At 36.3% G+C, this 10924-nt stretch overlaps 1 protein-coding gene across 1 annotated transcript in view; it reads left to right on the forward strand.

The window, feature by feature from the left end:
• Nucleotides 1-10924, forward strand: part of KIAA0586 (KIAA0586 ortholog) — a 156307-nt gene that overhangs the window by 108868 nt on the left and 36515 nt on the right. The window contains exon 28 of the mRNA XM_023515871.1: nucleotides 1078-1186. Coding sequence (XP_023371639.1) covers nucleotides 1078-1186 — 109 coding nt within the window. The remainder of the gene's footprint in view (nucleotides 1-1077; nucleotides 1187-10924) is intronic.

The following is a 10924-nucleotide window of genomic DNA, read 5'->3' on the forward strand; positions in this document are numbered from 1 at the left end:
TTTTTTTTTTTTTTTTTTGTGACTAAAGATAGGGTCTGGCTCTTGCTCAGGCTGGTCTCAAACTCCTGAATTCAAGGGATTCCCTCCTTTGCCTACCAGAGTGCTGGGATTACAGGCGTGAACAGAGTCCCAAAATGTCTGTAGAAGTTTCTGGTTAAAGTCTGTCTTTTTTTTTTTCTGTTATACTACTTTTTTTTTTATTTCATTAAGTCATTTGTACATAGATCATAAATAAATTTATGCCATTATGGGATTCAATGTGTTGATTATTTGTACAAATTGGAATGCTTACACCCTACTAAACAACATAGCCTTCACCACTTTTGCCCAATTACAGAATTAAGGCATTTATGCTCTACCCCTGATAGATCCATAAAGTCTGTCTTAACAGAAAGAAAGTCTTCAGGGACTCATTGATAACTAAGCTCATAAAACAAGAAAGGGAAGGAAGAAGATGGCTAAGGTCATCACAGTCTGCGATGTGTGATTGTAAGACTTGTAACTACTGTGAATCTCAGATTTGATAAGGTTATAAGTAAGGAAGAGAGATGGTGGAGTTTATCATGGATCAATACATTTTTGCCATTTCTGAATGGCAGACAGAAGATAACAATACCTACTTAAACACCTGTGAGGATTAAAACATGTTACTATATATAAAAGCTCTTCAAAAATTGCAGTACATTATGCAGATTTTCATTTTATGCAAAAGATGGCTATACTGCACTCAAATTAAGTCTTTACCCTGTCTAAATCCATCATGTACGTATAAAGCCTAGTATAGCTCAGTTTATAAGTAGCACTGAATACTCCGGTAACAATAGGGAGAAATGACTGGAATATTTGAAATCTGCATATATTATCTAAATCTTCTTAAGGGTTTTTTTGGGCAGTATCTTTTTTTTGTATTATGTATTCCATCACCTATTTGTTGGTAGAACTGCTAATAAATAACAAAAAAGGCAATTAGAAAGCAAGCCTATTAAATTTTTATGTAATAAAGCTGTGAATTATTTGACTACTTAGATTTTTTAAAGTAACATAAAAATAATATTATGACTTCATGTCTTAAATTAGTACCAAAAAAAGCAAGACCAGGATGTTAAGCAAGCTGAATACAAGCCAGCACAGAGTTGTTTAATGCGCGTAAGGAGTAAATCTGATATTTCACTTTCACAGCAACAAGGTAAGACTTATTTTCATGTAATTATATAATGGTTTGATATTGAACAAATATATAATGAAAAACTCTGCTTTTGTACATGTCCCACTTGGCCTCTAGGTGTTTTTGTTCTCATTTAGTCCATTTGGATGCAGAATCTGGTATCCTGTTTGTGAATTTGTTAGTTCTTCTTACCAATTTTTAATGGATTTTAAAAACTCTCAGCTGGTGCTTTTTCTTTAATCTTAGCCTTTGGTTCTTGTGCAGTTGAATGTCAGTGTCTTTTTTATCTTTATCTAGGTCTGTTTGAAGTTATAATATGCTGAAGGCAGGAATTGTTCCTGTTTATGTGTTTTATAAGGGCTATTGGCGACTGTATTGTATTGACTAGGTATTAGTAAAAACAGTTGAGTCTCATGTTACGTGCTATGATGCAAATGAATGTTTCTATACTGTTATTATCAAAATTGTGTTGTTAACTTTAACTCCACACAGCATTAAAGCGTCTTGCTGTTGTCTTTATGTTTCTAAGGCTGTTGCCTGATGCTCTGCTGCCCTCTTGCTTCTTGGTCACTTACATTTCATATAACCTCAATTCTGAAATTTGGCAGTAGAAATTAAGATCTCTTCTTTTTAAGAACTTTCTGTCCATAATCCAGGAAGAAGTATTAGGAATATTTTGAGCAGTGGGATGGTTTGTTTTTCTTTTATATTTATGATTTTCATTAAATTTTCTCTTTTTTTTTTTTTTTTGGAGACAGAGCCTCAAGCTGTCCCCCTGGGTAGAGTGCTGTGGCATTACAGCTCACAGCAACCTCCAACTCCTGGGCTCAAGCAAGTCTCCTGCCTCAGCCTCCCAAGTAGCTGGGACCACAGGCACCTGCCACAACACCTGGCTATTTTTTGGTTGCAGCCATCATTGTTGTTTTGGTGGGCCTGGGCTGGATTCAAACCCGCCACCTTAGGTGCATGTGGCTGGTGCCTTACCCACTTGAGCCACAGGCGCTGAGCCTAATTTTCAAATAATATTTGAGAATGCATATTACTGAACACTAGTGTAATTGCAAGTGTGACTATGCATTTAGTTTGGGAAGGACCTAATGAAGAAGTGCTCAGGATAGAAAGATCATATCATATTTAAGGGTTAGATTTTAACCCTTTGTTTTCTCTTACTCTTTTGCTCCATCTTTTCAGAATTTTGCTTTCCTGACTTTTTTTTTTAACTAACCATAGTACATTAGTGTTATTATTATATTTTACAATCTTATGGAAAATTGCCTATAAAAGTCTTCTCATGGCAATCTAAAAATTAAATATTCTATAGACATGTATAAGCTTGAGCCAAAGAGGTTGAGGTTGCTGCGAGCTAAGACGCCGTGGCATTCTACCTAGGGTGACCTATGAGTAAGACTCTTTCTCAAAAAAAGAAAAGAAAAGAAAAAGGTATGTATAAGCAAATAAGAGTTCCTAAGACAATGTCAGAACTGATTTGATGTTCTTTTGTTAGATACTGTTACCATTTATTGTTCATTTAGGTTTTTTTAAATCATTTTTTGAAATTATAAGTGAATTTTGTTTTCTTGGGGATCTTTTAACTAATAAAAGAATCATTTTTTTCAGCTGATAGGAAAATATCTTTGGGAAGAATTTAAGAATAACTATCCCTCATTAGGAAAGTGCCACTGTTTTTATTTCACATACAACATGCTTCTTGATTTACACTGGGGTTATGTCCCTATGAACCCATCCTACATTGGAAATATTCTAGGTTCAGAGTCTGTTTTCCACTTAACAGTATTCTTTCTTTCTTTCTTCTTCTTCTTTTTTTCTTTTTTTTAATTTCAATAAACTTACGGAGTACCAGTGTTTTTGTTACATGGATGAATTATATACTGAAGTCAGGGCTAACTAAAAGCACTTAACTAATATTTTCAATTTACAGTGGGTTTATGCTGACATAAGCTCATCACAAGTCAGAACCAATTCAGTAGAGTTTTTGCACCACCATAAATTGAAAAATTGTATGTCAAACCGTCATAACTCAAGGACTATCCATGTAGTATCAGGGTCTGACCACAGGATGGCAATAGTTACATTTATGTTGACTTACAGGAACATCATTAAATAATGTCCAATGGACATTTAATAAGTCAATAAAAACCATAAGAAGAAGAAAAGAGGCCAAGGTGCTAGCTAGTAGGTGGCAGTTTTATTTAGAACGGGTTTTTAACAGTTGGATGTGAAACATTTGAAATTGTTTCTGTTTAGTTTTACATCTAATACAAAAGTTCAGAGAGCAGACTGATGCCAGCCTTGACTAAGAGAAAGAAATGCCCAGTGAGATATGAATGAACATTTTAAATAGAAGCAAAGTCTTTCACTTATTAATTGGTACATGTCTCCATATTGAATATTTCCTGAACAAATATAATTGCCATAGCAAATGCAGTCCATTATGACTTCTTTCCCATAAATTTTGTGGGTTTTATTTTTTTCTCTGATGAAACTCTGAGACATTGCCAAATGTTTCAGAAAATAGGAAACTCAGAGTGCCAAGATAATCCTCTAGGGCTCTCCAGACTTTGGGTGACCTTGAAGGAATGCAATCCTTTCATTCACGGAAGTCTTGAAGATAGTGAAGGAAATTTACATTATCACAAGGAAATCAAAACCACATTTTTTCTACCAGATAAATGCTTCTATGAATACTTGAGCCCTAAACTACGGCTGTTTGAGGTGGAAGTAACATGTCTTTTCCTCTGAGGTGCGTATTAGTTTAACATGTCCATATATCGAAGCCAAGCAGTTCCCTGGCAGTCACAGCTTTCTCGACAATCACTGGAAAGTGACTGGGTAGTAAGGCTGAGCCCCAGCACTGTGCTGCTGGGCATCTGTGAAGTCCTTGGTTTTTTACCCTCTGTCTTGGTTATTAATTTTAGATTTTTTATGTAAAAGAGAGATATTAATTGTTCTGACAGATGATATCTTTTGAGTCTAAGAATAAAACCCTTCCATTTAGTATTAAGTTCCCTGGGAGCGGTTTCTGACCGTGCCAATATCACTGACCTGATTCTGTGCCCTGAGTAGTGTGTCCCACAGTTTGCTAGTGAAAGCAGCTTATTCTCAAAGCAGGATGTACATCTTTAAAAGGTGATTTTAATGAGTCATTTCTGTTTTTCTCCTTTTACTGTGCAAGTTAACTATTACAGCCTCTTTTGCTATGCAAATTAACTTCAATACAAATGAGAGACTAGATCTAAATTTATTGATTTGTGATGAAGCCATAAACAATTAAATTCTATCAAGTGAAATATTAAAATAATCTACTTTTTAAAAATTCATTTTTATTTCAAAATATTAAGGGATGAGACTCTGTCTCAAAACCCCCCCACAAAAACAGAATATTAGGGGGTGTAGTGTTCTTTTTTTTCCTCACTTCTATCTTTTATTTTATTTTATTTTTATTTTTATTTTATTTCTTATAGCATAACTATGTACATTAATGCAATCATGGGGTGCACTGTGCTGTTTTCATATACATTTTGAAATACTCTCATCAAACTGGTTAACATAACCTTCATGTCATTCTCTTAGTCATTAAGTTAAGATATTCATAGTCTGCTTTTAGAAAGATTCACTTGTATCTTTGTAAGATAAACCATATAGGTGACCCCACCAATCAGGTGCAGTGTTCTTAATGTATGGACAAGTTGCACAGTGCTGAAGTCGGGGTTTTTGGTGTGCTTGTCACCCTGTATCCAATAGGTACATTTTTGTCCCTCTCTGCAGCCCTCCCTAAAATGGTACACTTTAAAAAAATATTTTTTTCTTTCATTTTTCTCTTAACACTTTAAGACCATCTTAATAAATAATAAGAAGAAAGTCAATTATGTTATATACTACTATCATTTGGAAAAAAAATTAGGTCATGTGTTTTATGGTTAAATGCTAGGACTGATCAGGTTGTCAGAGTTGCTTGAAGATAATAACATTCTTCAGTTTTCTTATTTGTGTATTATATATGTTGCTCGGAAAATATGCATCAGAATGCTAAAAGTAATGGATGTAATTGTCATAATTTGTCAAAATCGATTTACATTTTTGTGGGAAATATCACAAATGTTTCTTTTTGACACATTTCTTTTTGAATTTAATTCTTAGCCACCTTAGCACCTTTTATACCATATATAGTGACTTTAAATAAGTCAGAATTAGGAAATTCAAAGCTTATGGACATTCACTTAGAAGCTATTTCTGATATATACCAATGAAATCATTTTTATTTTCTAATCAAGTGGTATTTTTTTGCCTTTGTATTTAAAATATGGCTAAATTACAATAGCTATCAGAATTATAAGTGATCTTGGTAATTTCAAAACCATAGTTAAAAGTGTTTTAAGTTTTTCTTTTTTAATCTTAATATAAATAGTGATTTCAAAGCCATGTGGATCTTGGCTGGGGTGGGGTGGGTGGGGAATGGGGCACAGACTAGTAAGACTACCCCAGATGTGTGTCTCCAAATGTTTAGCAAGCGCTGAGTAAATATGCCTTCCACAAATCCATACAGTTACTAACAGAAGAGAGATTCACTTTGAAATGTTGCTAAATTTGAGAGCTTAGTTTCTACCGAGGGTGAGGAAAACAGAAATACTGTCACTTGCACCTAAACTGTAATAAAATGTCAGATAAATACAAAATCATAACATTGTTTTGAACCCATGAGAAAGCTTATGGGACAGAGCAACTAAGTAGCCCAGAGTCCAAGGAAAGACCGGCTTTGTCAAAAAGAGCAGGGACGTAAGCCCAGGGAGAGACGCCAGGCACCACTCAAGCAGGTATCGGAGGAGTATTTGGCGAGGCTTTTGTAACAGGTCGCTAATGGCCACATACAGAACCAGTGGTGAACAGATATGAGGGGGTTCACACCTACTCCCAGGCTTCTTGACTGGCGGGCAGGCAAAACACTGTGGAGAGAGTCCCCTTCGCTGGTGCAGGTCTGGAAAAGGGACTAACCATCACTGCCAGAAAGACAAGAAACCCCATTTTGATCCTTCATCCCATGTGAACTAAAGCTTTAAGCCACGGAGGAAGGGGCAGCATATCTGTTACCTCCAGGAAGTAAGTGAAGACCAACTGTGACTGGGGGAAGGGCAAAAAAAAAGAGGACCCACTCCTAGTAGCACTGGGCCCGCATTCTTGTATCAGTAGCATTAGAAGTCTCGTGCCACTGGGAGAGGTCTGAGAAACTCCTGCACAAAACTTGCCAAAGGGACAGGCAGAATAAAAATGTCAGTTCTCTCCAAATTGATCTATAAATTCAGTGCGATTTCAGTGAAAATTCCAGCAAGGTTTTTATTAAACTCATAGGAAATGCAGAGCACCAACAGTAGCCAAAATAACTTTGAAAAAGAAAAATAAAGTTGGAAACTTTATACCATATGCCTCCAAAGCTTATTACAAAGCCATAATAATTAAGACAGTGTAAGGGCCAGGCACAGTTGCTCACAGCTATAATCCCAACACTCTTGAGAGGCCGAGGTGGGTGGATCACCTGAGCTCATGGGTTCAAAACCAGCCTGAGCCAGAGTGGGACTTCATCTCTAAAAATAGCTGGGCTTGTGGTGGGCACCTGTAGTCTCAGCTACTCAGGAGGCTGAGGCAAGAGAATCACTTGAGCCCCAGAGTTGAGGTTGCTGTGGGCTATGATGCCACAACACTCTACCGAGGGTGACATGATGAGACTCTGTTTCAAAAAAAAAAAAGACAGTATGACATTGGCATAAAGATTGATAAACAGATGATAGAACTAGAATAGAGAATTCAAAAGTAGTCCACATATTTATGATGAAGTGATTTTTACAAGCAGCGTGGACAATATTGGGGACAGGATGATCTTCTCCATTAATAGTTCTGGGACAAAAGTCAGACACACAGAAGAATGAACGCCGGGCCACATTTCACAGACACAGACAAAAATAAGCTTAAAAATTGGATCACTGACCTAAATGTGAAGCCTAAAACTACAAAATTAATAGAAGAAAATATAGGAGACGATCTTTGTGTAGTTGGGTTTGGCAAGAGATTTCTAAGATGTTGAAGAAAATCATAATTCATTAAAGAAAATGTTGAAAATTAGGCTTCATAAAATTTCAAAATTTTGTTTTTTCAGAAGACAATATTAAGCTAATTTTCATAGAAAGTACAGAACATGTATGTATCAGTACAGCAGGCCTAGTTCTTTAGGTTGACCAACTGCCTTGGATAGTAACTTTAGAAAGATTATACTATATTTACAAATTCACTTTCTTTCTTTTTTTTTTGAGACAGAGCCTCAAGCTATCCCCCTGGGTAGAGTGCTGTGGCATTACAGCTCACAGCAACCTCCAACGCCTGGGCTCAAGCGAGTCTCCTGCCTCAGTCTCCCAAGTAGCTGGGACCACAGGCACCCGCCACAACACCTGGCTATTTTTTTGGTTGCAGCCATCATTGTTGTTTGGTGGGCCTGGGCTGGATTCAAACCGGCCACCTTAGGTGTATGTGGCTGGCGCCTTAGCCACTTGAGCCACAGGCGCCGAGCCCAAATTCACTTTCTTATGAAGAAATTATATCCAGATTATACTTTGAAAATGCAAAAAACACAATGGTAGGAAAACAGCCCATTTTAAAAATGAGTAAAAGGCTCACGCCTATAATCCCAGCATTCTGGGAGGATGAGGTGGGTGGATCCTTTGAGCTCAGGAATTCAAGACGCAGCCTGAAGAAGAGCAAGACCCTGTCTCTACTAAAAATAGAAAACTAACTGGTTGTGGTGGCAGGTGCCTGCAGAAGGCTGAGGCAAGAGGATGGCTTGAATCTTAGGCTGCTGTGAGCTGTGATGCCACAGCATTCTACGCAGGGTGACGGAGTGAGACTCTGTTTAAAAAAAAAAGAATCAAAGATTTGAACAGATACTTCACCAAAGAAGATACGGATGGCAAATAAGTGCATGGAAGGATGTTCAGTGTCACTAGTTATTGGGGAGATGCAAATTAAAAATTAGATACCACTCAATACTCACTAAGTTTACTGAAAACAAAGAAACTTAATGAGGGTGTAAAGGAAACAGCTCTAATTCTGATGCACTGCTGGTGAGAATGCAAGATGGGACAACCACCTGGGAAATAATTGGGCAGTTTCTTACAAAATTAAATATAAATTTACCATATGAGCCATCAGTCCATTTCCTAGGATCACTCAAGTAAAATGAAACTTATGTTCACACAAAACCTGTACTCAAATGTTTTTTAGCAGTTTCATTCGTAATTACCGTGAACTGGAATCAACCAAAGTGTCCTTTAACAAGTCAATGAATAAACAACCTGTGGTATATCCACCCGTCCATTGAATAGTACTCAGCAATTAAAAGAAATGAACTATACAATAGCACAGATGAATTTTACCTGCATTATACAGAGTGAAAGATCTGTATTCAAAAGACTACATACTATGTGATTCGATTTTATGATATCCTGGAAAAGACAAAACTATAGATAAGGAGGAGAGTTTAACTATAAATGGCAAGAGAGAACTTGGGGGCTGATAGAAATGTCCTCCGTCTTGGTTGGGGTGGTAGTTAATATAACTGAATTTTTCAAGGGTTAATCTTACTAGTTAAAATTATAGTCCAATAAAACTGATATAAATGAACATTAGTTTATAAAATTTCGTTTTTATTATGAATTTTATTAATTAATTTATACTTAAGAAAAGGATTATTATGTGAGAAAAGTTTATTATAAAAAGTTTGTTGTCAAGGTATGTGAATGTGACACTAACTATATTACAGTTAGTTACTCTTAAATCTTTTTCTTATATTTAACTTTGAGGAGGAGATGGTCCCATATATTATTATAATACATTATATTTTTAACATGATATAAATTGGATTTTAGATGTTTATTTCAAAATACATTCTATTCAAACCAAATTCTAAAACATTTGTTTTGTAATGAATAGTGGCTAACTAGAAACAAAGAAAAAATGGTATCATATGTGTTAATAAATCTATGGTGCTCAGGGAAAATACTATTGTTAAATTTTTTTCCTTAGATTTCAGAAAGAAAGAACTGTCAGCTCAAAAATGTATGGTTTGTTTTCTTGGTATATCCAGTGTAATGTGTAATCAGCCCAATTCAATTCAATAAACATTCCCTGAATCCTCTCCACACTCTGCACTGCTAAGCCACAGTGCCTTTGTGCATTACCCTCTTTCCATCTGGGGTTTCTTTCTCGTCACACTTTCATCTGCCTGTAAACTACTTACTCTTCAACATTCAGCTCCATCTTGCTGAGTCTTTACTGAACCTCCAATTGAAAATGTCTAATTCATTTTAACCCACCCTCTCCCCCAGCTCTTCTCTTCCCTGAACAATCCTTTTTTTTTTTTTTAAATTAAATCATCACTGCGTACATTAATGCAGTCATGGAGTACAGTATGCTGGTTTTATATACAATTTGAAATATTTTCATCAAACTGGTTAACATAGCCTTCATGGCATTGTCTTAGTTATTGTGTTAAGACATTTGTACAGTATGCTGGTTTTATATACAATTTGAAATATTTTCATCAAACTGGTTAACATAGCCTTCATGGCATTGTCTTAGTTATTAAGTGTTAGTCTTAGTGTTTAGTTATTAAGTCTTAGTGTTAAGACATTTGTATTCTATATTTAGTAAGTTTCACATGTACCCTTGTAAGATGCACCATAGGTGTGGTCCCACCATAATTATAATCTTAATAATAGTTTCCATTTAGAAATTGAAGAACATCTGAAATTCAGGCCAATATCTACCTCATTGCAAAGCTGATTCTCTTTACTTTGTTTTATTTATTGAATATGTACTTAATAAATTTATTGTGTGACTTAACAGCTTCTTGGCAAGACCTGACTACGTTTACTATCTGTGTATTCCCAAACTGATTATTTAAAATTTTGGAGAAAGTGATATATGAGATAGTTTTTAATTCATTTGTTTGTTAACTTTTTTAAAAATTTATTTCAGATTAATATGAGGGTACAAGCAATTTGATTTTTGTTAGGTAGAGTTTGTCTTGTGGTTATGTCCCCCACAAAAAACGTGTGCCAACCCCCTTACCCTGTGTCCATTCAGTGAGAGCACCCAGCCCCCTCTGCCTCCATCATTACCCCGCCCTGGAACTTGGATTGAAATGAGTTTTTCCTATTTGGGCGTGCATTGGATCATCTCCTGGCTTGGTATCAGTGTTGAGTACATTGTGTATTTGCTTTTCCATCCTTAGGATACTTTACTACGAAGAATGTGTTTCAATGCCTTCCAGGATATCACAAAAGGTTTAAAGTCACCATCTTTTTTATGACTGAATAGTATTCCATGGTGTACATGTACCACAGTTATTAATCCATTCCTCAGTTGATTGGAATTTAGGTTGTTTCCAGGGGAATGTAAATTGAGCTGCAATAAACAATCTAGTGCAAGGCCAGGCACGGTGGCTCACGCCTGCAATCCCAGCACTCTGCGAGGCCGAAGTGGGTGGCCTGAACTCACAGGTTTGAGACCAGCCTGAGCCAGAGTGAGACCTTGTCTGTAAAAATAGCCAGCCACTGTGGCAGGTACCTGTAGTCCCAGCTACTCCAGAGGCTGAGGCAAGAGAATTGCTGGAGCCCAAGAGTTTGAGGTTGTTGTGAGCTATGATGCCACAGCATTCTACTAAGGGCAGCAAAGTGAGACTTTGTCTCAAAAAAA

The sequence above is a fragment of the Otolemur garnettii genome, unplaced genomic scaffold (assembly GCF_000181295.1).
Source record: "Otolemur garnettii isolate 467f Iridium unplaced genomic scaffold, OtoGar3 scaffold00081, whole genome shotgun sequence".
NCBI lineage: Eukaryota > Metazoa > Chordata > Mammalia > Primates > Galagidae > Otolemur > Otolemur garnettii.